At 49.7% G+C, this 27,861-nt stretch overlaps 2 protein-coding genes and 1 pseudogene across 6 annotated transcripts in view; 2 read left to right on the top strand and 1 right to left on the bottom strand.

The window, feature by feature from the left end:
• MRPL11 (mitochondrial ribosomal protein L11) overlaps positions 1-27,861 on the bottom strand; it is a 242,991-nt gene that overhangs the window by 79,815 nt on the left and 135,315 nt on the right. The gene's annotated exons all lie outside the window — the stretch shown is intronic.
• Positions 895-27,189, top strand: BBS1 (Bardet-Biedl syndrome 1). 4 transcript variants are annotated; one of them, XM_050756640.1, is made up of 17 exons: positions 901-999; positions 1,300-1,376; positions 1,493-1,527; positions 5,651-5,923; positions 6,787-6,833; positions 6,941-6,979; positions 7,116-7,188; positions 13,173-13,304; positions 15,117-15,223; positions 17,250-17,370; positions 17,518-17,676; positions 19,638-19,707; positions 20,166-20,324; positions 23,354-23,487; positions 24,414-24,548; positions 25,241-25,327; positions 25,540-27,189. In XM_050756640.1, exons 1-17 carry the CDS (start codon positions 953-955, stop codon positions 25,624-25,626), a joined length of 1,782 nt encoding a protein of 593 aa, XP_050612597.1. In that variant the 5' UTR covers positions 901-952; the 3' UTR covers positions 25,627-27,189. The 4 variants fall into 4 exon arrangements, with proteins under 4 accessions (XP_050612598.1, XP_050612597.1, XP_050612596.1 ...); XM_050756639.1 differs by having other exon boundaries at positions 23,354-23,499; XM_050756641.1 differs by lacking the exon at positions 13,173-13,304 and having other exon boundaries at positions 895-999; positions 23,354-23,499.
• Positions 25,846-27,189, top strand: LOC126935416 (uncharacterized; annotated as a pseudogene). The gene has a single exon (XR_007719242.1). The product of XR_007719242.1 is annotated as an uncharacterized LOC126935416 (transcript).

Here is a 27,861-nt window from a genome sequence, read left to right as displayed (position 1 = left end):
GCCGGGCGCGGTGGCTCAAGCCTGTAATCCCAGCACTTTGGGAGGCCGAGACGGGTGGATCACGAGATCAGGAGATCGAGACCATCCTGGCTAACACGGTGAAACCCCGTCTCTACTAAAAAAAAAATACAAAAAACTAGCCAGGCGAGGTGGCGGGCACCTGTAGTCCCAGCTACTCAGGAGGCTGAGGCAGGAGAATGGCCTGAACCCGGGAAGCGGAGCTTGCGGTGAGCTGTGATCCGGCCACTGCACTCCAGCCTGGGCAACAGAGTGAGACTCCGTCTCAAAAAAAAAAAAAAAAAAAATTAGCTGGGCATGGTGGCTACTGTAATCCCAGCTACTCGGGAGGCTGAGGCAGGAGAATCGCTGGAACCCGGGAGGCGGAGGTTGCAGTGAGCTGAGATCGTGCCATTGCACTCCAGCCCTGGCGACAGAGCGAGACTCCATCTCAAAAAAAAAAAAAAAAAAAAAAAAAAAAAAAAAAGTTGTGGGAATCTACAAACTCAACTTAAGTCAGAATCCTCTGCATTTGCCCCATAACCTTCATGTTTTGTTTCTCTGGGCCTGGACCTCTACAGTAAGGCAGCAAGACAGGACCTGACCCCTTTTCAACCGGGTAACCATGAAGATGGAGACAGGAGGAGTTTGCTTTGCTGCTCATAAATGCAAGAAGGGGCTTCTTTCCAACCCTGGAAGCCAAAGGGCCCTGTGGCTGACCCAGAGACTGTAAGACCCAGACGCCTGGAAAGGCGGCTCTGACTGGGAAGGAGGAAAGATAAATAAGCTGGGAGAGATTCCTCAACCCAGGAGGGTGGCCAGCGCGTCCTCCTCAGCCTGGAGGAGAAAGCTTGGCGCCCGGAACCTTTGTACTCGCGCTTCCCACCGCTCGGGCATTATTGGGCGTTACGCGGCGGCGGGGGAGGGGCCGGTTGCCAGGACGACGCCTGCGAAAATGGCCGCTGCGTCCTCATCGGATTACAACGGCTGCGGAGCTGAGAGGTGAAGGCGGGGCCCCTCAAGGCTTCTTTTCCCACCCGTGTAAAGAGGGTCCCTTGGTCCCCGGGTTCTGGGCTCCTGCTGTTCTCGGGCAGTCTGGAAGGACTCTTATAGAGGTCAAATAGGGAAACCGAGGCCTATGTGCAAATGTGTGTCTGGAGGTCGCTCGGTGAGCCAGTGGCGGAGCCTGGACTTGTACCCAGACGTTCTGTACCTTACGTTCAGAGTGACCTGTACCAGCTTACTCAAAGTTTTCTTCCCCTTCCATGGGACTCACTCCCCAACTCTTTCCCCCACTCCCAGCAATGAGGCCAATTCGAAATGGTTGGATGCGCACTACGACCCAATGGCCAACATCCACACCTTTTCTGCCTGCCTAGGTGAGTCTCTGGAACCAGGAACCCTGGGTTCTAGTGGGATGGGGAGTCAGACAATGGTCCTGTAGTGAAGCCTCTGGGATATCTGAGACCCTGGTTTTGGCCCTTTTGTTTTCCAGCGCTGGCAGATTTGCATGGGGATGGGGAATACAAGGTAAGCATATCACCCTCGCAGGAGAGTTGAGGGTAGGGGGATGTACCCAGAAATGAGATTTCCCGACGGCTGAAAAGAGGCCCAGCATACTCTGGAATTCACATATACTGTGAAAAAGCACATTTAGCGTTAAATTTTGTTTTTATGTGGAAAGTGAGGAGAACGTATTAATTTCATAATACAGACTGCAGAAAGTAAAGCAGATCAAATATTTCTAGGGATTCTACTAAGACAAAGCCTTTTACTTTAGTTAACATGATTTCCTTGTTGGAAGGGCAAATCCCTTGGTTGGTGGGGGGCGGCATTAGAATCTGGAGGGAAAGTAAAAGGGAGGGAAGTTAACATTTTGTTTATCAAAAGATTTTAAGATTGGCCATGAGCTGTCAATTGTTGAAGCTGGATAATGGGATATATGGGGGTTCACTATATCTCTTTACTTTTGTATGTGGATGAAAATTTTCCATAGTAAAAATGTTAAATTTTAAATTTAATTTTAAGGCCAGCATGGTGGCTCACGCCTGTAATCCCAGCACTTTGGGAAGCTGAGGCGGGTGGATCACTTGAAATCAGGAGTTCAAGACCAGCCTGTCCAACATGGTGAAACACCATCTCTACTAAAAATACAAAAATTAGCCGGGCATGGTGGTGGGCAACGGTAATCCTAGCTACTTGGGAGGCTGAGGCAGGAGAATCGGTTGAACCCAGGAGGTGGAAGTTGAGTGAGCCGAGATCATGCCACTATACTCCAGCCTGGATGACAGAGTGAGATTCCATTTCAAAAAACATATATATATATATATATTTTTTTTAAATTTTAAATAAAAAATTTTTTTTTTTTTTTTTTTTTGAGGCGGAGTCTCGCTCTGTCGCCCAGGCTGGAGTGCAGTGGCGCGATCTCGGCTCACTGCAAGCTCCGCCTCCCGGGTTCCCGCCATTCTCCTGCCTCAGCCTCCCGAGTAGCTGGGACTACAGGCGCCGCCACCCCGCCCGGCTAATTTTTTTGTATTTTTAGTGGAGACGGGGTTTCATTGTGTTAGCCAGGATGGTCTCGATCTCCTGACCTCGTGATCCGCCCGTGTCAGCCTCCCAAAGTGCTGGGATTACAGGCTTGAGCCACCGCGCCCGGCCATAAAAAATATATTTTTAAATAAATATATATTTAATTTTAAATAAAAATGTAAATAAAGTTTAAAAGATGTAAATTTTTTAAAGGTAGAGAAATATATTTGGATAAAAGAAAGGAAGTTAGCATGGATTCAGTATCCATTTCTGGACTAGACCTTCCGTGGAGGCACATAAACATAGATTTTATTTATTCCCATTTTGTGAATGGGAAAATAGTTTCAAAGAGGTTAAGTTTACTTAATTTGTAACTGGGTCTGTTTGATTTCAAGTCTTGTGCTTTTTCACCATAGCTCACTCACCATGGGCAACGACACCACGATAGATAAATCATGTGGGTAGCTAGAAGATTGTCCTGGAATCCTACCCCACATAGAGAGTGCAATAGGACTCAGTGGTTTTTGTCCCCAAATTCCTATCCATAATGCATTCAGTAATTCAGCAAGTGTATAGTGAGTCCCTACTGTGTGTCAGGCATTGTTGGGACTCTACACTTAGAAATACATCAGCATGTAGTCAGGAGGATATACAGACACTGTCAACAATTATTCCATGATATTGATTGAACACCTAGTTAGTATTTGGCTCTGGGCTTACAGTAGTGAGGGAAGAGAAACCACAGACACAGTAGCTAATAAGAAATGTTAGCCAGGCACAGTGGCTCATGCCTGTAATCCCAGGACTTTACGAGGCCAAGGCAGGTAGATCATGAGGTGGAGTTCGAGACCAGCCTGGCCAACATGGTGAAACCTCATCTGTACTAAAATACAAAAATCAGCCAGGCATGGTGGCGGGCGCCTGTAATCCCAGCTACTTGAGAGGCTGAGGCAGGAGAATGACTTGAAACTGGAAGGCGGAGGTTTCAGTGAGCTGAAATCACACCATTGCACTCCAACCTGGGTGACAGAGCGAGACTCCATCTTAAAAAAACAAAAGAAAGAAATGTTAAATACCTTCACATAATAGAATGTTTAGTGGCTAGTTTATTCACCATTGAGCCCCAGCATCTAGCCCAGTGCCTGGCACAAAGTTGGTACTTGATAAATATTTGTGAGGAAGTGAGTAGATGCTAAAATTGAACATTCTGATGTGGTCCCTGGAAAGTATTATGGGGGCGCCAATGAGAACAATGGATTCTATCTGGAGGCACCAGGAAGCAGTAATGTGTAAACTGGGCATTTAAGGATGAATGAAGTCTATCAAGAAGTCAAGGATGAGAGGATGGGGAAGGCATTTCAGGTAGAAGAAACAGCAAAAGCAGAGGCACAGAGGCTTAGAAGTTCATAGCATACTTGGAAAGAATAAATGTAAAGTTAGAAAGTTGAGGCCCATATAAAATAACTACCACATAAAAAAGTAGTTAAGACTATGGCTTTGGGTTCAGACAGACCTAGCTCTACCACTTTATAGCTGTGTGACTTTACTTAACATCTCTAAGACACAGCTTCCTCATTTGAGAAATGAGGCTAATAATGGTACCTGCTTCACAAGGTTGTTGAAAGCCCGGTGTAGTGGCGCACATCTGTAGTCCTAGCTGCTTGGGAGGCTAAGGTGGGAAGATCGCTTAAGCCCAGGAGTTCGAGGCTGCAGTGACCCATGATTGCACCACTGCACTCCAGCCTAGGTAACAGAGCAAGACCCAGTCTCTTAAAAATAATAAGATTGTTGGCCGGGTGCAGTGGCTCACGCCTGTAATCCCAGCACTTTGGGAGGCCAAGGCAGGCGGATCACAAGGTCAGGAGATCAAGACCATCATGGCGAACATGGTGAAACCCCGTCTCTACTGAAAACACAAAAAAATTAGCCGGGGCCGGGCGCGGTGGCTCACGCCTGTAATCCCAGCACTTTGGGAGGCCGAGGCGGGTGGATCACAAGGTAAGGAGATCGAGACTATGGTGAAACCCCGTCTCTACTAAAAATACAAAAAATTAGCCGGGTGCGGTGGCGGGCGCCTGTAGTCCCAGCTACTCGGGAGGCTGAGGCAGGAGAATGGCGTGAACCCGGGAGGCGGAGCTTGCAGTGAGCCGAGATCGCGCCACTGCACTCCAGCCTGGGGTACAGAGCGAGACTCTGTCTTAAAAAAAAAAAAAAAAAAAAAAAAAAAATTAGCCGGGCGTGGTGGCAGGCGCCTGTAGTCCCAGCTTCTCGGGAGGCTGAGGCAGGAGAATGGCGTGAACCCGGGTGGCGATGGAGCTTGCAGTGAGCGGAGATCGCGCCACTGCACTCCAGCCTGGGAGACAGAGCGAGACTCCATCTCAAAAATAATAATAATAATAATAATAATAAGATTGTCAAGAGGGTTAAATGAAAGGATGCATGCAGTTTCTGATGTGGTCCCTGGCACATACTGCATGATCAGTAGCCAGCCTTTCTTGGGTACCCACTTTCTGGCCAGAGCACAGCAATGGGAAGTGTGATAGGAAACAAGTTGGGAACTAGATCAGAGGGGCCTACCAGGCCTCATTCAGGGGAATGGGCTTGTGTGGCAGCTCCAGCAGCTTAGAAGATGGATTGGAGGGTGGAAAACTGAGAGACCAAAAAGCTTGGTTCCCCTCTGTGTGTCCACAGAGCACATCCTGCCCTGCATTTGGAAACCAGGCTTCAGCAGCCCAGATATGGGTGTCCCCATCCCTCCCACACTGAGCTCTACCACTGTCCCAGTGTCTCTCTAGAAGTGCCTGGCATGGAAGAAATGTTTGCTGAATGAATAAGAAAAACATCAACTGCCACTTATTCCTCAGTAGCACTTACCAGGTTCTGTAACTCATTATCTCACTTGATTTTCACCACATACCATGAAAGTATTCTCATTTTGCAAGTGGGAAACCTGAGATTCAGAAAGCTTAGTCAACTTTCCCAAGGTCAGGCAGCTTGAAAGCCTGAAGGCAAAGCCTTTATTGGTGCAGGAATGAATGAATGCGCACCAGCAATAAGGCAAGAAGAGGGTCAGTGGGGAGGTCTTCAGACCCTGAGCCTAGAATGAGCCATCCTCTCCCTGCAGCTGGTGGTAGGGGACCTTGGCCCTGGTGGGCAGCAGCCCTGCCTGAAGGTGCTCAAAGGACCACTGGTGATGACCGAAAGCCCACTACCTGCTCTGCCAGCTGCTGCTGCCACCTTCCTCATGGAGCAACATGAGCCCCGGACCCCAGCTCTGGCACTTGCTTCAGGCCCTTGTGTCTATGTGTATAAGAATCTCAGACCTTACTTCAAGTTCAGCTTGCCCCAGTTGCCTCCAAATCCTCTGGAACAAGACCTTTGGAACCAGGCCAAAGAAGTAAATAACATGGGAGTTGGGAACCAGAAGGCAAAGATGGCAGCCACTGGGAGAGGAGGGCTGGGCTCCTGGGAAGAAGGTGGGCTGGTGGCAGGAGGTCAGTTATAGTCCATCTCTGACAGCAGCAGTGGTGGCACTTTTTTTTTTTTTTTTTTTTTGAGACGGAGTTTCACTCTTGTTGCCCGGAGTAGAGTGCAATGGCGTGATCTTGGTTCACTGCAGCCTCCGGCTCCTGGGTTCAAGCAATTCTTCTGCCTCATCCTCCTGAGTAGCTGGGATTACAGGCACCAGCAACCACGCCTGACTAATTTTTTGTATGTTTTAGTAAGAGACAAGATTTTGCCATGTTGGCCAGGCTACTCTCAAACTCCTGGCCTCATGTGATCTGTCTGCCTCGGCCCCACAAAGTGCTGGGATTACAGGCATGAACCACCATGCCCAGCCTAGTGGTGGCACTTTTGGACAAGTTGCTGCACTTGGCTACTCAGCAGTGGCTCCCAGAGAGGCACTGAGCCAGTCCCCTTAGAGAGTGGAACCCAGAAAATTCCTCTGCACTAGCCACATCCCTGCCCAACTTTGAGGTAGATGAAACCAAAGAAGGCAGGGGCCTATCAGAAGGAGGACTGGAAACACCAAGAGAGGAGGGGAATTTGGGGAAGCGCCGATAAATGGGATGATGAACATGGCCCTGAGACTGGATTCAGGTAACGGGCGTGAGCTTGGGGCTCAGTGCAGAGGCAGGCTGGCAGGGAGACAGAGACCAAGAGGTACCCCCAGAAGTGTGGAGCTCTCTGAGGGCAAGGGCGTTGGGTTTCCTGCCTGGCTTGAGCTCACAGGCTCACCCTTCTTCCACATTTTCACAGGACCGGATTGACCCCTTAACCCTGAAGGAGATGCTGGAGAGCATCCGGTGAGAGGCTGCCTTCCCCTTCATCCCCCTCCTCACTCCTTCATCCCATCTGAGCCCCAGGGCCCCATTCCTCCACTTGGCTGCCATGCTGGCCCCTTTCCTTGCAGGGAGACGGCAGAGGAGCCGTTGTCCATCCAGTCACTCAGGTAAGGGCCCTGTGGAGGGCCAGGGTTTGGGAGGCTCCAGGTGGAGGAAGCAGCCACCAGATTGTGCCAGAATGATAGAGGAGGGCAGTGAGGCCGGGGCCTGCTGTGTGTCTCTGTGTGTTCTCTGTGTGTCTAGGTTTCTGCAGCTGGAGCTGAGTGAAATGGAGGCATTTGTAAACCAACACAAGTCCAACTCCATCAAGCGGCAGGTAATATCCCCTTCTCTTTTTATTTCCCTCTAAAAAAATTTACATTTTTTTAAAAGACCGCTTAACATCAGTGGTAAATTCTGTAAGCAAACCCAACCAGTATCTCTTTGCTGTATTCCTTCCAGCCATGCCATGTGTGTGTAATCATAAAGCTGCAGTGCCTTCCGCATTCCAGTTAGTAGTGACAGGTTGTTTTGTATTTTTGTTGTTGTTGTTGTTGTTGTTGTTGTTGTTGTTTGAGACAGTCTTGTTCTCACCCAGGCTGGAGTGCAGTGGCATAACCTCAGCTTACTGCAACCTCTGTCTCCCAGGTTCAAGCGATTCTTGATTCTCCTGCCTCAGCCTCCCGAGTAGCTGGGATTACAGGCATGTAATCCACGCCCGACTAATTTTTGTATTTTTAGTAGAGATGGGGTTTCACCATGTTGGCCAGGCTGGTCTCCAACTCCTGACCTCAGGTGATCCGCCCGCCTTGGCCTCCCAAAGTGCTGGAATTACAGGCGTGAACGACCACACCCAGCCGACAGCTTTTAATATATAGATATATAGTCAGCAGGACACAGATTCTGAGAAAAAGATAGATACAAACATACATACATACATACGTACATACACAGATACATAGAAATAAAAAAAGATCATGTTACATAAATTGCACATAACTTGTTTTCTTGAGAGTAAAGGTAATAGATTTTTATTACAGAAATTTTGGAAAAACAAAGAGGGGTATATAGGCCAAGTGCATTGACTCATGCCTGTAATCCCAGCACTTTGGGAGGCCAAGGAGGGGATAATTGGAGGCCAGGAGTTTGTGACCAGCCTGGGCAAGAAAAAAGCGAGACTTCTTTTTTAAGTTAGCTGGGTGTGGTGGCATGTGCCTGTAGTCCCAACTGCTCAGTAGGCTAAGGCAGGAGGATTGCTGGAGCCCAGGAGTTGAAGGCTGCAGTGAGCTATGATTGTGCCAGTGCACTTTAGCCTGGGCAACAGAGTGACGAGAACTTTTTTTTTGTTTTGAGACAGTCTCGCTCTGTCACCCAGTCCTGCCCCCACCACCCAGAAAAAGAGGGAAGTATAAAGGAGAAATATAAATATGACTGTAATTTCACTACTGAGAGATCCAAAAGATACCTATTCTTACCATTTTGATATATTTTCTTCGTAAGTATGCTTTTATATCCTGCTTCTCTTGAGTATGTAACATATTTTGAGCATTCGTCTTTAGGAACTTCATTGTTAATGGCCTCTTGATTATGTCACTGACTATTCAGTATTTCCTTCATACTTTGTTTATATAACCATTCACATCCAGGTCATTAGACAAATGTTTCCCTTTTATTCACTTCCTACTTTTTGTAGTTATAATTTTAATGCCTTTATTGATGAACCTATGCATTGGTGAGACCTAGTGGTTCTTTTTTTTTTTTTTTTTTTTGAGATGAAGTCTTGCTCTGTAACCAGGCTAGAATGCAGTGGTGTGATCTCAGCTCACTGCAACCTCTGCCTCCCGGGTTCAAGTGATTCTCATGCCTCAGCCTCCCGAATAGCTGGGATTACAGGTGCCCTCCACTGCGCCCGGCTAAATTTTGTATTTTTTAGTTAGAGATGGGGTTTCACCATCTTGGCCAGGCTGATCTTGAACTCCTGACCTCGTGATCACCTGCCTTGGCCTCCCAAAGTGCAGGGATTACAGGCATGAGCCACCACGCCCAGCCGATCTAGTGGTTCTTGACCTAGGGGCACCAACCCTCAGTCCAGGAACAGACTCCCAGAGCTGTCTTGCAGTTTAGAAAGCCCCATGGGAACCATCCACCCCATAGAGGCCACGCTCACTGAACACACTGACAAACACATGCCTCAGACTTTGGCTTGTGTTAGACCAATTCTGTGAGAAACACTGCTCTCTCCTGCTGATCAGCAGCTTTGACATCCACAGCTGTCAATATCTTTGAGTCCTTTTAAAATGGGGAAGTGAATTAATTACTGCTTAAAAGATGCAGTTCGGAGGGGGCAGTCTTCTCAAGTATCTGTCATGGTTACCACTCACATCTTTTTTTTTTTTTTGAGACAGAGTTTTGCTTGTTGCCCAAGCTGGAGTGTAATGGCACGATCTCAGCTCACTGCAACCTCCGCCTCCTGGGTTCAAGCGATTCTCCTGCCTCAGCCTCCTGAGTAGCTGGGATTACAGGTGTGCACTACCACGTCCAGCTAATTCTTTGTATTTTTAGTAGAAATAGGGTTTCACCATGTTAGCCAGGCTAGTCTCAACTCCTGACCTCAGGTGATCTGCCCACCTTGGCCTCCCAAAGTGCTGGGATTACAGGCGTGAGCCACTGCACCCGGCCAACCACTCGCATCTTTGAGTTATCATTAACATTTGGAATGGGAATAGTTACCACTAGTATCTGTCCACATGTTTGTAAGCTTTCTCCTTCCATTAGGCACTGAAAATCATTCCTCTTTTTTCATCTTTTTTGGGGTAGGGTAAGGAGCTGGGTCTTCTTCTTTCACTGAGGCTGCAGTGCAGTGGTGTGATCGTGGCTCACTGCAGCCTCAAACTCCTGGGTTCAAGTGATCCTCCCCCTTCAACCTCCTGAGTAGCTGGGACCACAAGTGCATGCCACCACACCCAGCTAATTTTTTTTATTTTCATTTTTTGTAGAGACGGGATCTCACTATGTTGCCCAGGCTAGTCTTAAACTTCTGAGCTCAAGTAGTCCTCCCACCTCAGCCTCCCAAAGTGCTGATATTACAGGCATGAGATGCTGTACCCAGCTGTCTTTTTCAATCTTGATGATAATCACACAATGAGCACCTTTATCTAAAGAAAAACATTTTGCAGCCGGGCGTGGTGACTCTTGCTTGTAATCCCAGCACTTTGGGAGGCCGAGGCGGGCGGATCACGAGGTCAGGAGATCGAGACCAGCCTGGCTAACACGATGAAACCCCGTCTCTATTAAAAATACAAAAAATTAGCCAGGCGTGGTGGCGGGTGCCTGTAGTCCCAGCTACTCGGGAGGCTAAGGCAGGAGAATGGCGTGACCCCGGGAGGTGGAGTTTGCAGTGAGCCAAGATCGTGCCACTGCACTCGAGCCTGGGTGACAGGGCAAGACTCTATCTCAAAAAAAAAAAAAGAAAAACATTTTGCTTCTGCTAATTTCTGTAGGAGAAATTCCTTACAAAGGTGATCTTTTCTTTTTTGTTTTCCCTCCAATTATAATTACAAAAGAAACATGCGCCCACTGTAGAAATGATAGGCATCATGAGGAAATTAAACATCACTTGTGATATCACTGTCCAGCAATAACTAGTGTTTGTTTAAGGGTTTAGCCTTCCACATGTTTTTGTATTCATATATTTTTTATTTTGAAATTTTTATTTTTTTTTTTTTTTTTTTTTTTTTGAGACAGAGTGTCGCTCTGTTGCCAGGCTAGAGTGCAGTAGTGTGATCTCAGCTCACTACAATCTCCACCTCCTGGGTTCAAGTGATTCTCCTGCCTCAGCCTCCCAAGTAGCTGAGACTACAGGCTCACGCCACCACACCCAGCTAATTTTTGTATTTTTAGTAGAGATGGGGTTTTACCATGTTGGCCAGGATGGTCTCGATCTCTTGACCTCGTGATCTGCCTGCCTTGGCCTCCCAAAATGCTGGGATTACAGGCGTGAGCCACTGCACCCAGCTTATTCTTTTCTTTTTTAAGAGATGGGATCTCACCATGTTGCCCAGGCTGGTCTCAAACTCCTGATCTCAAGTGATCCTCCCACCTGGGCCTCCCAAAGTGCTGGGATTACAGGCACGAGCCACCTTATTTGGCCTATATTCACATATTTTTAAAACTAGGATTATACTAATGTAATTTTTTTTTCTTTTCATTTTTTTGAGATGGAGTTTCGCTCCTGTTGCCCAGGCTGGAGTGCAATGGCGCGATCTCAGCTCATCGCAACCTCTGCTTCCTGGGTTCAAGCGATTCTCCTGCTTCAGCCTCCCGAGTAGCTGCAAATACAGGCATGCGCCACCACGCCTGGCTAATTTTGTATTTTTAGTAGAGACAGGGTTTCTCCCTGTTGTTCAGGCTGGTCTCAAACTCCCAACCTTATGTGATCCGCCCACCTCGGCCTCCCAAAATGCTGGGATTATAGGCGTGAGCCACTGCGCCCAGCCTTTTATCTTCTTTTCTTTTCTTTTTTTTTTTTTTTGAGGTAGAGTCTCCTTCTGTCGCTGAGGCTTGAGTACAATGGCACGATCTCAGCTCACTGGAACCTCCACTTCCTGGGTCCAAGCAATTCTGCCTCAGCCTCCCGAGTAGCTGGGATTATAGGTACCCGCCATCATGCCGGGCCAAATTTTGTATTTTTGTAGAGATGGGGTTTCTTTTCTTTTTTTTTTTTTTTTTTTTTGAGACGGAGTCTCGCTCTGTCGCCCGGGCTGGAGTGCAGTGGCCGGATCTCAGCTCACTGCAAGCTCCGCCTCCGGGGTTTACGCCATTCTCCTGCCTCAGCCTCCCGAGTAGCTGGGACTACAGGCGCCCGCCATCTCGCCCGGCTAGTTTTTTGTATTTTTTAGTAGAGACGGGGTTTCACTGTGTTCGCCAGGATGGTCTCGATCTCCTGACCTCGTGATCCGCCCGTCTCGGCCTCCCAAAGTGCTGGGATTACAGGCTTGAGCCACCGCGCCCGGCCTCTTTTCTTTTTTTTTTTTTTTTTTTTTGAGATGGAGTCTTGCTCTGTCGCCCAGACTGGAGTGCAGTGGCACCACCTCGGCTCACTGCAGCCTCTGCCTCCCAGGTTCCAGCTATCCTCCTACCTCAGCCTCCTGGGTCACTGGGATTACAGGTGCATGCCACCATGCCTGGCTAATTTTCATACTTTTAGTAGAGATAGGGTTTCACTATGTTTGCCAGGCTGGTCTCGAGCTCCTGACCTCAGGTGGTCTGCCCCCAAAGTGCTTGGATTATAAGGGTGAGCCACCACGCCCAGCTGAGATGGGGTTTCACCATGTTGGCCAGGCTGGTCTTGAACTTCTGACCTCAGGTGATCTGCCCGCTTAAGCCTCCCAAAGTGCTGGGCTTACAGGTGTGAGCCACCACGCCCAGCCCTTTTCTTTTCTTTCTTTCTTTTTTTTTTAAGACGGGGTCTTACTCTGTCAGTCAGGCTGGAATACAGTGGCAGGATTATAGCTCACTGGAGCATCGAACTCCTGGGCTCAAGGGATCCTCCTGCCTCAGCCTCCTGAGTACCTGGGACTACAGGTGCATGCCATCACACCTGGCTAATTTTTTATTTTTATTTTTTGTAGAGTTGGGGGTCTCATTTTGCTGCCCAAGCTGACCTCAGACTCCTGGGCTCATGCAATCCATCCGCCTTGGTCCCCAAAAGTGCTGGGATTACAGGCATGATCCACTGAGCCTGGCCCAAATATTCTTTTAAAATATGACTTTAAAAAAAATGACTTCAGCCGGGCATGGTGGCTCATGCATGTAATCCCAGCACTTTGGGGGCTGAGGCAGGTGGATCACAAGGTCAGGAGTTCAAGACCAACCTGGGCAACATGGTGAAACCCTGTTTCTACTAAAAATACAAAAATTAGCTGGGCATGGTGGCGTATGCCTATAATCCCAGCTAGTTGGGAGGCTGAGGCAGGAGAATCGCTTGAACCTGTGAGGCAGAGGTTGCAGTGAGCCGAGATTGTACCACTGCACTCCTGCTTCGGCAACAGAGTGAGACCCTGTCTCAAAAAAAAAAAAAAAAAAAAAGACTACATAGTTTTTGATCATATGGATAGCTCATAATTGACTTAAGACAATCCTCTTTTGTTAGAAAGTTAGATTTGTTGCAGCAAACACCTTTGTACTTAAATTTTCTGTCACATCTCTGATATATCCTCTTCATCCTCCTTTGCTCTCTTTCTTTCCTCCTGTGGCATTCTGGGAGTATCTTGGGGGTGGTGTGTGGAGGTTCCCTGGGTGACCCCTGGAGTCCTTCTGTAGACAGTTATCACCACCATGACCACCTTGAAGAAGAACCTGGCTGACGAGGATGCTGTGTCTTGCCTGGTGCTGGGCACCGAGAACAAGGAGCTCCTGGTGCTTGATCCCGAGGCTTTCACCATTTTAGCCAAGGTCAGTGTCAGGTCTGACCCTGGGCACACTGGAGGCTCGGGCTACATTCTCTCCCCATGCTTCACAGTTAGTTCTGGGTGATATATATGTTCCTTGTAGAAAAATTAGAAACTAGATAAGCATAAAGAAAGATATATATCAAAAAATCCTGCCGCCCATGGATATATACAATTAAAGTTGAGGCATAGGTCTTTCTAGACATTTTCATATTTAGACATAGATATATAACTTGATGTAAATACTTAACTTTATAAAAACAGGATTAGCTGGGTGTGGTGGTCCATGCCTCTAACCCTAGTGCTTTGGGAGGCCAAAGCAGGAGGATGGCTTAAGCCCAAAAGTTTGAGGCTGCAGTGAGCTATGATTGTGGCACTGCACTCCAGCCTGGGTGACAGAGTAAGACCCTGTCTCTAAAAACAATAAGTAAATAAATAAATAAAAGCAGGAGGTTCATGTAGCATGTTCTTTTCATGTAGCAGTATATCATTGGTGTCTTTCTGTATCTATAAAACCACATCAGCCTTTTGTTTTTTTTGTTCTTTTTTTTTTGTTTTTGAGTCACCTGTGTCACCCAGGCTGGAGTACAGTGGCTCTATCTCAGCTCACTGCAGCTTCCACCTCCCGAGTTCAAGCAATTTTCATGCCTCAGCCACCTGAGTAGCTGGGACTGCAGGCATGCACCACCACGCCTGGCTCATTTTTGTATTTTTAGTAGAGATGAAGTTTCACCATGTTGGCCAGGCTGGTCTCAAATTCCTGACCTCAGGTGATCTCTGCATCTCAGCCTCCCAAAGTGCTGGGATTACAGGCGTAAGCCACCATGCCCAACCCCACATCAGCCTTTTTAAAGACCACACAATATCCATCATATAGAGGTACCATAATTCATTTATGCTGTCACCTATTGTACATTTAAATTGTTTTTCATTTTTTGCTATTAATACCAATGCTCTAGACTTTTTTACCCAAATATCCTTGCATGCTTCTTTGTTTGTTTTTGAGACAGTCTTGCTCTCTTGCCCAGGCTGAAGTGCAGTGGTACAATCTCAGCTTACTGCCACCTATGCCACCTGGGCTCAAGCAGTCCTCTCACCTCAGCCTCTCATCTGTGGGACCACCATGCCCAGCTAAGTTTTGTACTTTTGGTAGAGACAAAGTTTTGCCATGTTGGACAGGCTGGTCTCGAACTCCTGAGCTCAAGCGATCCAAAGTGTTGGGATTACAGGCGTGGGCCACCATACCCAGCTGCATGGTTGTTTAAGTACAGCATTAGGATGCAGTCCTAGAAGTGGCATTGTTTAGTCAAAAGGCACAGACAAGGCCGGACGCAGTGGCTAACGCCTGTAATCCCAGCACTTTGGGAGGCCGAGGCAGGCGGATCATGAGGTCAGGAGATCGAGACTATCCTGGCTGACGTGGTGAAACCCCGTCTCTACTAAAAAATACAAAAAATTAGCCAGGCATGGTGGCGGGCACCTGTAGTCCCAGCTACTCGGGAGGCTGAGGCAGGAGAATGGTGTGAACCCAGGAAGCGGAGCTTGCAGTGAGCCGAGACTGTGCCACTGCACTCCAGCCTGGGCGACAGAGCAAGACTCTGTCTCAAAATAAATAAATAAATAAAAGACACAGACTAAAAGGCTCTTGCTAAATGTTGCCCCAAGTTTCCCTCCTGAAAAACTGTATGAGTTTAAACTGGGTGTGAGTGAGGAGATTGGGACTTTAGACCAGGCACTCACTCAGAGGAGTTACTGACAGGGCAGGGAGGGATGGGGGATCCAGAGAAATTGGAGTGTTTGCACCTCTTCTTTGCAGATGAGCCTTCCCAGCGTCCCTGTCTTCCTAGAGGTTTCCGGCCAGTTTGATGTTGAGTTCCGGCTTGCCGCAGCCTGCCGCAATGGAAACATCTATATTCTGAGAAGGTAGCCACATCCATGGTCTCCGGGGCTGGTAGGAACATCTCAGAAAGCTGGTGGCTTCAGAGGCTTGCAAGATGAGAGTGGGTTTTAAGGCTGGAATTTGGAAATGCAAAGAACTGAGAACTTCATAAAGGAGGCTGAGCCCATAAGCACAAGGAGGATACCTGAAGGCTTGTGAGATAGGGGCTGGCACAGTGAGAGACTAGGCTGGGTGGCTATAGTACGGGAGTGATCAGAGATGAGAGGATAGGCTGGGCGCGGTGGCTCACACCCGTAATCCCAGCACTTTGGGAGGCCGAGGCAAGTGGATCACCTGAGGTCAGGAGTTCAAGACCAGCCTGGCCAACATGGTGAAACCCCGTCTCTACTAAAAATACAAAATTAGCTGGGCGTGGTGGTGCACGCCTCTAGCTCCAGCTATTTGGGAGGCCGAGTTAGGAGAATTGCTTGAACCCGGGAGGTGGAGGTTACAGTGAGCCAAGATCGCACCACTGCACTCCAGCCTGGTTAATAGAGCGAGACTCCGTCTCAAAAAAAAAAAAAAGGACCAGGCGTGTTGACTCACGCCTGTAATCCCAGCTCTTTGGGAGGCCGAGGCGGCGGATCACGAGGTCAGGAGATCGAGACCGTCCTGGCTAACACAGTGAAACCCTGTCTCTACTAAAAATACAAAAAATTAGCCGGGCGCGGTGGCAGGCGCCTGTAGTCCCAGCTACTCAGGAGGCTGAGTCAGGAGAATGGCATGAACCTGGGAGGTGGAGCCTGTGGTGAGCTGAGATCACACCACTGCATTCCAGCCTGGGTGACAAAGTGAGACTCCGTGTCAAAAAAAAAAGAAAAGAAAACAGATGGGAAGAAATAAAAAAAAAATTTCCCATATTTGTTACTTTCCAGGGTACATGACATGACACTTGTTTATGCATTAGTTTAATATTCCATATAACATGCTTTTTTTTTTTTTCTTTTTTTGGAGACAGAGTCTCACTTTGTCACCGAGGCTGGAGTGCAGTGGCACGATCTTGGCTCACTGCAACCTCCACCTCCCGGGTTCAAGCGATTCTCCTGTCTCAGCCTCCTGAGTAGCTGGGACTACAAGTGTGCGCCACCACACCTGGCTAATCTTTGAATTTTTAGTAGGGATGGGGTTTCACCACATTGGCCAGGCTGGTCTTGAATGCCTGACCTTGTGATCCACCCGCCTTGGCCTCCCAAAGTGCTGGGATTACAGGCATAAGCCACCACGCCCAGTCTAAAATGCGTTTTTAAAATTCAATAAATATTTATTGAGCACCTACTATGCATTATGCAGTGTGTGGTATTAGGGATATATTGATGAACAAGATAAATATGGTCCCTGTCCTTGTGGGGAAGACAGATATATTAAAGTGAAGAAACCAAGATATTCCTACAAATTGGATGAGTGCTATGGAGAAAAAATACAAGCTCAGTGGGGAAAAATACTGGATAAGGGTGATCAGGAACACCTCTCTGTGGAGGTGGCTTGAAGGTTAAGATGGAACCAGTTGTTGAGAAATTTGGGAAGAGTGTTGTAGGCCAACTCAAAGCGGGAAAGACATTGGCGTGTGCTTCTCGAATAGGGAGGAACTAACTGTACTTTCTGGAAAGGGAAACTACAATTGAGAGGCCAGTAAACTAAAAACTACATTGACACAGGGCAAAGCTCTTCATCCTTTTCTCATAATAAAGTGCCTAAGTCCACTTGTCCTGGCTAGTCCAGCCAAAGGTAAACTCACTGAAAACTCTGTTAAATGCCAGATGATCATACAAGCCACTATAGTGAAGGTGGGAGAAGATAAGCCACCATAGTGAAGGTGGGAGGAAGACACACTTGAGCTTTTCCAAGGCCACACATTTACTAAGGTGGCAGAGGTGGAAATAATCCCAGGGTCATACGCTTTGGGGCCAGTGTTCCTCCCAGGTGAGTCCATGGGGTTTAGAGAGAGGAGGGTCAGCCATGGAAGTGCAGACGATTTCTCTGGGGCCGGACAGTGTGTCGTTTATTCCACAGAGACTCCAAGCACCCCAAGTACTGCATCGAGCTGAACGCCCAGCCTGTGGGACTTATCCGGGTACACAAGGTCCTAGTGGTGGGCAGTACCCAAGACAGCCTGCACGGCTTCACCCACAAGGTGCGGCCCCCAGCAAACAGCAGCCCCTCCACGCCTATGTCCCCAACGCCCCCTTGGCAAGGAAGCCCTCTGGCTTCCCCACCCCAGACACTCTTCTTTCCACTGTAAGCCCTGAGCCCTCCACAGACACTGGCTGTTCCCTGCCAGGGGAAGAAGCTGTGGACAGTGCAGATGCCTGCAGCCATCCTGACCATGAACCTCCTGGAGCAGCATTCCCGGGGCCTGCAGGCCGTCATGACTGGGCTGGCCAATGGAGAGGTCCGCATTTATCGTGACAAGGCCCTTCTCAACGTCATCCACACGCCGGTGAGCCCCATCTGTGGCATCTGCCACTCACTCCTCCTTGCCCTGGTCTCACCTCCAGGGCTTCTTAGCTGCCTCTCCCGACCACACATTGATGCATTTCAAAAACATTTGTTGAGGCCAGGCGCAGTGGCTCACACCTGTAATCCCAGCACTTTGGGAGGCCAAGGTGGGCAGATCACCTGAGGTCAGGAGTTCAAAACCAGCCTGGCCAACATGGCATAACCCCCTTGCTACTGAAAATACAAAAATTAGCTGGGCATGGTGGCACGTACCTGTAATCCCAGCTACTCAGGAGGCTGAGGCAGGAGAATCGCTTGAACCTGGGAGGCAGAGGTTGCAGTGAGCCGAGATCACATCATGGCACTCCAGCCTGGACAACAGAGCGAGACTCCATCTTAAAAAAAAAAAAAAAGTGTTGAGCACCTCATATGTACAAGTCACCATATTGGTAGGCGTGGGAGGGTGTAAAATGATGACTAAGTCCTTGTTTTCAGAAGGCTTACAGTCTAAGGTAACAGCCAGCCAGAGACACAGCAAATTTAAAAGCAGGGCCAACTGAAGCAGAGCAAAGTGCTAAAAAGCGCAGAGGGGGCTGAGTGACAAGGGTGGGGGGTGAGATAAATGGGAATGGACTCCATGGGACACTTCACAGAACAAGTGACAGTTCAGCTGGGCCTCAAAACAGTTTGTCAGGTGGACAAACGGAGGAAGAACATTCTGCACAGAGAATAGCATGAATAAAGCCTGAGAAGTATGAAGGCTCTTGATTAAGGAATCCAGGTCATTTGATGAGTTTGGACCAGAGGTTTTCAGACTCTAAGTTGTGAATCATTAAATCAGTTTAGTGGATCACAACCAGCAACATTTTAAAAAATAGAATAGTAAATTCAAAGTATGTCACAAGTGAGGGCCGGGCACACTATCCCACGCCTGTAATCCCAGCACTTTGGAAGGCCGAGGCAGGTGATCACAGTTCTAGAACAGCCTGGCCAACGTGGTGAAACCCCATCTCTACTAAAAATAAACAAATTAGCCAGGTGTGATGGCACACACCTGTAATCCCAGCTACTTGGGAGGCTGAGGCAGGAGAATTACTTGAACAATGGAAGGCGAAGGTTGGAGTGAACTGAGATCGCACCACTGCACTCCAGCCTGGGCCACAGAGCAAGACTCTATCTCAAAACAAAAAAACAAAACAACAAAAACAAATAAATAATTACAAATGCAAATACAAAAATTAGCCAAGCATGGCAGTGCACGCCTATAATCGCAGCTACTGGGAAGGCTGAGGCAGAATCACTTGAACCCAGGAGGCGGAGGTTGCAGTGAGCTGGAGATCGTGCCACTGCACTCCAGCCTGGGCGATGAAGTGAGACTCTGTCTCAAAAAAAAATAGTATGTCACAAGTGAAACTGTGTGTGTGCATGTGTGCACCTGTGTGTGTAAATTGTCCCATGTCACAATATAAAAGTTGCAAACAACTGGCTTGGGCCATAGGTGCTGGGAGGGCTGGTGGTATGCTGGTTGAAAGAAGGGTAAAGAAGAGAGAACTGACAGAAAAGGCGGGTTGGAGTCAAATGTTGAAGGCCTTCAGTGTCCTAACAAAGAGGACAAAAGCCATTGGAGGTTTTCTAGTAGAGACCAGACATATTTGTGTTTTGGAAAGGTAGCAAAGGCAGCATTGTGAAGGACAGACTGGGGAGAAAGACCCGAAAGACAAGTCTGGGAGACCTATTTGGAGGTTGACCACAAAAGTGAGGGCCGGTGATATGTGGTCTAGAACTGAGATAGTGAGATTGGAGTGGAGATGAGAAATATAGTAACTATTTCAGAGGCAGTGATGCCCCAGGCCTATCTCTATCACTTCTCACCTATTACATCTGGGGCCTCCCCTACCCATCCCCTGTCTTGCTTGCCTCTCCAAGATATTTCCCCAGCTAAACTCTGACGTCTCCACATAGGATGCAGTGACCAGTCTTTGCTTTGGCCGCTACGGGCGGGAGGACAACACCCTCATCGTGACCACTCGAGGTGAGTGGAGTCAGACCTGGCAAGGGCTCTGGAGTCGGGAGTGAAGGGACAGGGCTGCTTCTGGGGAAAGAGGAGAAGGTGGGTATGAAGCATGGGTGGACCTGGGTGTGGAAAGCAAGGCCTACAGATGTGTCCTTCTGGAGCTAGGCCTCCACCGGGACAGCCTAGGGGCCGGGTCCTGGGCTGGATTCAATCTCTCTAGTTCACCCAGCATGCCCAGGCATTGTGCCTGCCACAATGCCAGGAACATCACAGTACTCCACAAATAACTGCTAAATGGATTAATGAATTAATGATGGGAGACTATTAAGATGCAGTTCATTACTTCCAGAAATAGTCTCATCTGGAAGACAGATGTGTACGGAAGCAACTCTATAGGAGGCAGATTGGGGAAGAAAGAATGGGAATGTGGGTAGAAGTAGGGAGGACAAATCCATTTCCACTGTCCACTTCCCTAGGTGGTGGCCTGATCATCAAGATCTTGAAGCGTACAGCAGTGTTTGTAGAGGGAGGAAGTGAGGTGGGTCCCCCACCAGCCCAGGCCATGAAACTCAACGTGCCCCGAAAGACCCGGCTTTACGTGGATCAGACACTGCGAGAGCGGGAGGCTGGCACTGGTGAGACTCAGACTGGGTCCTTTCCCTTCTTCTTCCTCCATTACTCCTACACAGCAAAGCTGGGGGAGTGCTGCCTAGCCACCCTGTGTAGTGGGAGGAGATCTCAGCCAACTAGGCAGGTCACTCGCCTCTGGAAATCCAGGGACAGCCTAGGAGGTACATCTTGCCTGCAAATCACTGTTCCTCAGGCCGGAAGGTGCTGTGGGTGACAGCAAGAACGCTTAGAATTCAGGGAAGGGAACAGTCACTTCCAAATGCAGGAATTCTCATGAGGAAAGTAGAATTTTGGCTGGGTATGGTGGCTCATGCCTGTAATCCCAGCACTTACAGAGAGTCAGAGGTGGGGGGACAGCATGAGTCCAGGAGTTCAAGACCTACTTGGGTAACATAATGATACTTCTTTCCCCCGCCAAAAAAAAAAGAGAGAGAGAGAAAAGTAGAATTTGACCAGTGTCTTCTTGTCCAGTTTTTCCTGCCCACTTGTTTATTTGTTCATTCATTCATCGTTCGTTCATTCATTCACTCATTTAGTACCTATGATTATGCCAGGCCTTGTGCCAGATGCCTTGAATTAGAATAGTCCCCACCTTGGGCCGGGTGTGGTGGCTCATGCCTATAATCCCACCACTTTGGGAGGCCGAGACAGGCAGATCATGAGGTCAGGAGTTCAAGACCAGCCTGGCCAATATGGTGAAACCCCATCTCTACTAAAAATACAAAAATTAGCCAGGCATGTTGGTGTGCACCTATAGTCCCAGCTACTTGGGAGGCTGAGGCAAAAGAATCGCTTGAACCCAGGGGGCGGAGGTTGCAGTGAGCCAAGATCGTGCCACTGCACTCAGCCTAGGCAACAGAGCGAGACTCTGTCTCAAAAAAAAACAACAAAAAAGAAACAAGAATAGTCCCTACCTTAGGAACTCATGAAGGGGCCAACCTCGTGATGAGGTGTAGAAGGGGTTTCTGCAAAGAGCTTTTGGAGCACACAGAGGGAGTAAGGACTTCTGCCTGGGAAGCTTGGGAAAGGCTTCAGAGCGAGGTGACTTTGGGCTTCACCCTAAAAGATGATTGCCAGACCCCCAGACAGGCAGAGCAGGGTAATGTAGGCAGAGGCACAGGGCGTTGACCTGGATTTAAGAAAGCAGGTTCAGTTCAGTGGCTCACGCCTGTAATCCCAGCTCTTTGGGAGGCTGAGGCAGGCGGATCACCTGAGGTCAAGAGTTCGTGACCAGCCTGGCCAACATGGTGAAACCCCCTTGCTACTAAAAATACAAAATCAGCTGGGCATGGTGGCATGCGCCTGTAATGTCCTGAGGCAGGAGAATCACTTGAACCCAGGAGGCAAAGGTTGCAGTAAACCAAGATCACACCACTGCACTCCAGCCTGGGTGACAAGAGCGAGACTCCATCTCAAAGAAAAAGAAAATGTACAAAGTCTAATAAAATTGTAAAACTATCTTCAAGAACAGAAAAGACCACCTTCAAGAATGCTTAAGTGGAGAGATTTACCAAGTTGCAGGATGGGAAGACCTAATGCTGTAAAGCTTTAAGTTGCAGTTAAAATCCCAGTGGGGTTTAAGAATCTGGCCAGTTGATTCAAAGAGTAAACCTAAGAAGATCGGGGAAAATAAGAATGAGGGGACTTACCCTATCAGGTAGCAAAATGAACTCAAGCTTTGGGAATCAGAAGCTGTGGTGTGGATGTAGAAATAGAATGGAGATCGGGGCAGGATTAGGAAGTCCAGAAACTGACCCTGAACATGTGGAAAGTCAGAGTGTGTGAAAGGTGTCATTTTGAATTGGCAGGGAAATGTGAGACTGTCCAAAAACACACAATCAGGACAACTTGCTTCTAGAAAAGAAAATTAGACCTTTTCGGCCAGGCACAGTGGCTCATGCCTGTAATCCCAGCACTTTGGGAGGCCAAGGTGGGCGGATCACCAGAGGTCAGGAGTTCGAGACCAGCTGACCAACGTGGTGAAACCCCATCTCTACTAAATACAAAAAATTAGCCAGGCTTGGTGGCGCATGCTTGTAATTCCAGCTACTTGGGACGCTGAGGCAGGAGAATTGCTTGAACCCGGGAGGCAGAGGTTGCAGTGAGCTGAGATCATGTCATTGCACTCCTGCCTGAGCAACAAGAGTGAAACTCCATCTCAAAAAAAAAAGCAAGAAAATCAGACCTTTTCTTCATATCGGTCACAAAAATTAGTTCTGGATAGATTAAAAATAAATTGTAAAAGTACTGGAGAAAAAGGGCATAAAATGTGAAACTTGGAATGGCAGAAGCCACTTCACACCCACGGAAGAGCAAGGCCAGCCTGGGGGACCGGGGTGCCCAGTCTGGAAGAGGAGGGACAGTGGGGTGGGCGCGGGGTGGGCCCTGGAGGCAGCTTAGGGAAGAGTCATGTGATCCTGCAAACGGTGAGATGTGAGGGGTGGACCTAGGTGACTTGATGGACAGGGAGGCAGTGACGGAGGCAGGACCATGAGGCTGGTTTCCACAGCATTGGGCCTGAGGTGTTGATGGGACTTCCCTGTGGAGATGAGCAGGAGGCAGGCGCGGGTGCTCACTAAGCTGCTGGAGACACATGCACAATATCGAGCATGGACACTGAGGACTCAGGAGGAATGTGGGGCCTGCCCTCAGGAGCTCGTGGCTGTTCCTCTTTGTGGTGGTCAGAGCTGTGGCAGGACACGGATTGTCTGGGGGAAGAAGATGGAGGATGAGAAGAGGACCATGGACCAGACTCAGAACAACAGCCTCTAGGGCCAGACAGAGGAGCCAGCGAAGGAGCTAGACAGTGCGGGCAGGGAGGTGGTAAGAGAGTGAGAAGAGGCAGGGCAAGGCCACAGCATCCAGTTTTGCCAGAAGGCTGGGCTCTTTCCCACCTCCCCAGCTCCTGCAGACCCCTCCCGCAGCACCCTCTTCTTGCACCCTCCCCACACCAGCCTGAGCAGGAGTGCCCTGTTGCTGCCTCCTCCCTGCCACCCCTACATCCACCGTTAGCCTCTGGGACCCTTCTCCACAGCCATGCACCGGGCCTTCCAGACAGACCTATACCTGCTGCGCCTGCGGGCTGCCCGTGCCTACCTGCAGGCCCTCGAGTCCAGCCTGAGCCCCGTGTCCGCGACGGCCCGAGAGCCACTCAAGCTGCACGCCGTGGTGAGCATCTGGGTGAGGACAGAGTCAGGGCCAGAGGGGCAGAGGCCAGGGTGCACAGGAACCCCTCTGCCACACAGCTAAGCCCCAGAGCCAATTCCAAGCCAACTCAGCCCGTGCTCCCCATCACCTTTCAGCAGACCTGGGGACGAGTCTCATGTCCTCCTTGGTGAGAGCAGCCTCACCTTCCCACCCTCCTGTGCCACCTCTCTCCTCGGCTGGTCATGCCGAGGGTCCAGCTCAGGCCCCCAGAGTAGTCACATTGGGATATTTCTTCCCAAGAACCTGATGGGATCCTTACACCTATGGTACAGGGAAGAAGGCTGTCACTTTGGTAACTGTGGGCAGCCCAACGTGTTAGGACTGCTGGGTACAGGGAAGGGGCCATCCTGGCCTCAACTGCAAGCACCGAGACCAGCACGGGCACAATGAGGAGCCCGCAAGGCTCAGACGCAAATGAGCTTAGGATCAGCAGGGCTCTGACCAGCTCTAAATGTGTCCCTGAGGTGTGGCATCTGACCCAACCAGGTTCTGAGTTCTCTTTTCCTAAAGAGTGGATAGTTGGAGAGGAGGAAGAGGCTACAAGGCAACTCCGGGGAAGCGGGAGAAAAATGAACTAATCAAGGCTACCCTAGGATGAAAGTGGGAGGTGGAACAGGCAGGGGGTGGGGTGAGGGCTCAGGGTGAGAGTCGAGGCCTGCAGTCGCAGGCCAGCTCTGCCTCTGACTTGCTGCCTGGCCTCCCTCAGGCTCTCACCCTCTCTGGCCTCTTCTGATCCCTCTGCCCCTTCTGGTCTTCTGTGTCTGCTGGGAGGCAGATTGAGTAGGAGGAGGGGACATGAGGGCATTGGTGGAAGGAAGGCAGAGCACTGTACTCCGTGCCCAAGGCTGCCAGGTCCTAAGGGCTTTCTCCACCCACCCCCTCTATAGGTTCAGGGCCTTGGCCCCACCTTTAAGCTCACACTTCACCTGCAGAACACCTCGACAGCCCGTCCCGTCCTGGGGCTGCTGGTCTGCTGCTTGTACAACGAGGCGCTCTATTCCCTGCCCCGGGCCTTCTTCAAGGTACTGGATGCTCCTCACTTACATATGGAGTGGAAAAGGCCAGCAGGGGCCTGATGAGATGCCCACAGAGCCCCACCAGGTCAGGGTCAGAGCATGTGGGTGGCTGCCAGCTGGCCAGCAAACCTATTCTCCCACCACAGACCAGGCCAAGGCCCCAGCAGGGGCCTCTGGAGGGAGCCCCAAGCTCTACCTCTGCTGCTTTTCTTGCAGCCTGTGAGGGGTCTCCAGGAGCCATACCAAAGGTGCTGGGAAAACTGCCAGAGCCTGAGCCCCACCTACACCTCCCAGAAGCCTTTTAGGGGCTGGGGGACCCCAGAGCCCACCCTGCTGCCCAGCTACTCCTGCAACAGGAAGAGGAGACTACGAGCATCGCCCACAGAGTGAAGGGCCTGGTTTTCCCCTAGGGCCCAGGTCTGACCCCAAGTTGGCAGGACCAGACTGCGAAAGACTGGAATATGCAGTAAACAGCCCCAGACTGGGCGGGAGTCCAGAGGTCTAGGTTTCATCACTCACCATGTGGCCCTGGGGCATTCACTTCCTCACCACACCTGCATCCTCCTCCACCCAGCAGTTGTCTTGCCCACCCTGCAGGGGTGCCGAGGCTTAGCAGAGACTGGGCCTGAATGCACTTGGGAATGTGCCAAACACTGTCACGAGGGCTGGTTTCCTTACTTCTTTGTCCCCAAACTTAGGTACCCTTGCTGGTGCCCGGGCTCAACTACCCCCTGGAGACCTTTGTGGAGAGTCTCAGTAACAAGGGCATCTCAGACATCATCAAGGTAGGCGCCACACTTGTACCATGTGGAAGGTGAGTGGGACCCTGGGGAGGACAGTCAGGGTGAGTGCCAACAAAGCCCTTGGGGGGCTGCCGGGTGGGGGTGGGGGTATCTGCACAGTGGAGCCCTATGGCCTGTTATTAGGGCCAGCGCAGACCCTAATGGCAAGGGGTCAGGGGTGCATGCCCCCTGCTGCCATGGCCACTCCTCCATAGGTGCTGGTGCTTCGAGAAGGCCAAAGTGCACCCTTGCTGAGCGCCCATGTCAACATGCCCGGGAGCGAGGGGTTGGCGGCCGCCTGAGCCCTCGGCTGCTGTGAAAGCCCCTGTACAATCAGCCAGGGAGAACTGGGCAGGTTCAATGGCCCCAGGCCCACTCCTCACACAGCAGTGTGCTGGGGTGATACCTTGTTTCCCCTCTCCTAAGCACCCCCTTCCTCACCACCCCCACTGCTGGGCCTATAGTAGCAGGTTAGTGAGTACCCAGGAAGGCTCAACTCCTCCTCCTCCGACCAACCAGGCATGGTCCCGCTGAGGTCCTGCTACGCCATCCCCTCCCCAGCCTTTTCCAGAAACCATACCGGGCTCGGAACAGAGCTCCAAAGCGGTCAAATTGAGCTGAGCAGGACAGGCGCAGCCTTTCTCCACTGCCACATCCCTCATGCACATCACTCATCTCCCGCTGCAGGCCAAGGCCAAAATTGGGCTAGTCCTGGCCAGGGAGATCAGAAGCTCTTCTGGGGTGAGACTGAGCCTCCTGTTGCTCCCTGGAGTTCCAGAGGCTGGGCTGCAGCCCACTTAGCTTTCGGGCAAAACATGTGCTCTCCTCTCTGCTTGTCAGCTGAGCAAGCCCAGGGAATAGCCCTCATCTCCCCAAGACACTTCTCTGAAATCTTAGACTTAGCCAGTCTCAGGCCTATAATGCCACAAAAAGGTTGTTCAGGGAGAAGGGGGTGCAGGAGGGCAGAGGGTGCCCCGCAGGGAGCTGGTAGCTCCAGCCTCACTAGAGCTCCTAAAGATCACACAGCAGCTGCTCCTGACAGGGATGCTCATGCCCAGAAAGAAACCCCAGGAGAGGAAGGCAGAGCGAGACAGAGCAGAGCCAGGGCCAGGAGCACCAGGAGAGGTGTTTCTGGGGCTCCGGGGAGGTGCCACAGGAGGCAGAAGTCCAGAACTGCCCATATAGATGCCCTTCTATGTCCTGGGGCCCAAATCAGTCCTGGGTGGGAAGTTCCCAGGGCAGTGGCCACATCATGAGAATTAGCAGGAAAGGCGGGGCCTTTCTCATCATAGCTGTTTCTGAGGATGAAATGGGAGACATATGCCCAGCACCTGATGTAAATTTATGTCATGTAATACTATGTACCTACCACTAAGAAATACATGAGCCGCGCCATGTGGACAGTAAGTGTTCATAAAGCAACGTGAAGCAAGAAACAGTGCAGGGTGCCCAGTGCACACACTAGAGAGAAATTGTGGACATTAAGCACAAGCAGAATTGGTGTTTTTCTAAAACATACTTATTTAAAAACATGTATCCACTTACTAATGTGGAATTACACAGTTTGTAACAAGAAAACAGTCTCCCCATTCTCTAGTACAGCTCCCCTACCCAGCAGTCACTTCTAGTTCGTTCAGCTATTTTTAAAATGTGCTTATGTGACTCTTGCTTGATAGATGAATCTTTGGCATTACCTGTTGACTCCCTGTTGTCATACATGAGGCTTTAGCTCTCTTTTGTCAGCACCCCTCCCCCATCCCTAGTTATTAGGTTAAAAAATACTCAGATTACTATTTCTATTACTATGTGAAAGTTATTAACTGCGGAGCCAAGAGTTGGACTATAATTAAATTACCTTCCTTGTACTGTTTTTTAAATGGAGTTAATGAGTTGCCCTGAGTTTCTCATTTACTTTGTTTTCTGATGGGCCAATTGCTAATTCTTCCCCTACCGTCTGACAGCTCCTCTTTTTTCTAGACACTTCCCTTCATCCCCTGCTTCACTGAGGACTGTTTGTTCTCCAGGTAAATTCCCTTTGCCTTTCTCCTGGGCTAGATCCTGATTCCTGGGCCCAGTGGCTTCCTATTTCTCAGTTCACCCTCATTTGGTGAAACATATCCTCAAATATCTTCTTTTAAAAGTTGTGGCCAGAAGGCCGGGCGCCGTGGCTCACACCTATAATCCCAGCACTTTGGGAGGCTGAGGTGGGCAGATCACAAGGCCAGGAGTTTGAGACCAGCCTGGCCAACATGGTGAAAACCCATCTCTACTAAAAATACAAAAACTAGCTGGGCATGGTGGCAGGTGCCTGTAATCCCAGCTACTTGGGAGGCTGAAGCAGGAGAATTGCTTGAAACAGGAAGGCAGAGGTTGCAGTGAACCAAGACTGCGCCACTGCACCACTCTAGCCTGGGCAAGAGCAAAACTCTGTCTCAAAAAAAAAAAAAAGCAAAACTCTGTCTCAAAAGAAAAGAAAAAAAAAAGTCATTAGAGGCCAGGTATAGTGGTTAACACTTGTAATCCCAGCCCTTTGAGAG

This window comes from Macaca thibetana, chromosome 14, assembly GCF_024542745.1.
Source record: "Macaca thibetana thibetana isolate TM-01 chromosome 14, ASM2454274v1, whole genome shotgun sequence".
In the NCBI taxonomy this organism is placed as follows: domain Eukaryota; kingdom Metazoa; phylum Chordata; class Mammalia; order Primates; family Cercopithecidae; genus Macaca; species Macaca thibetana.
The sequence above is the reverse complement of the archived record's forward strand: the minus strand, read 5'-3'. Positions and strand labels throughout refer to the sequence as shown.

Excerpts from the sequence above, each read along its gene's own strand:
- BBS1 (XM_050756639.1), top strand. The coding sequence starts at position 953 with ATGGCCGCTGCGTCCTCATCGGATTACAACGGCTGCGGAGCTGAGAG. Across the intron at positions 7,189-13,172 it reads CCAACTCCATCAAGCGGCAG|ACAGTTATCACCACCATGAC; the intron begins GTAATATCCCCT and ends GTCCTTCTGTAG. Across the intron at positions 17,371-17,517 it reads TGCACGGCTTCACCCACAAG|GGGAAGAAGCTGTGGACAGT; the intron begins GTGCGGCCCCCA and ends GTTCCCTGCCAG.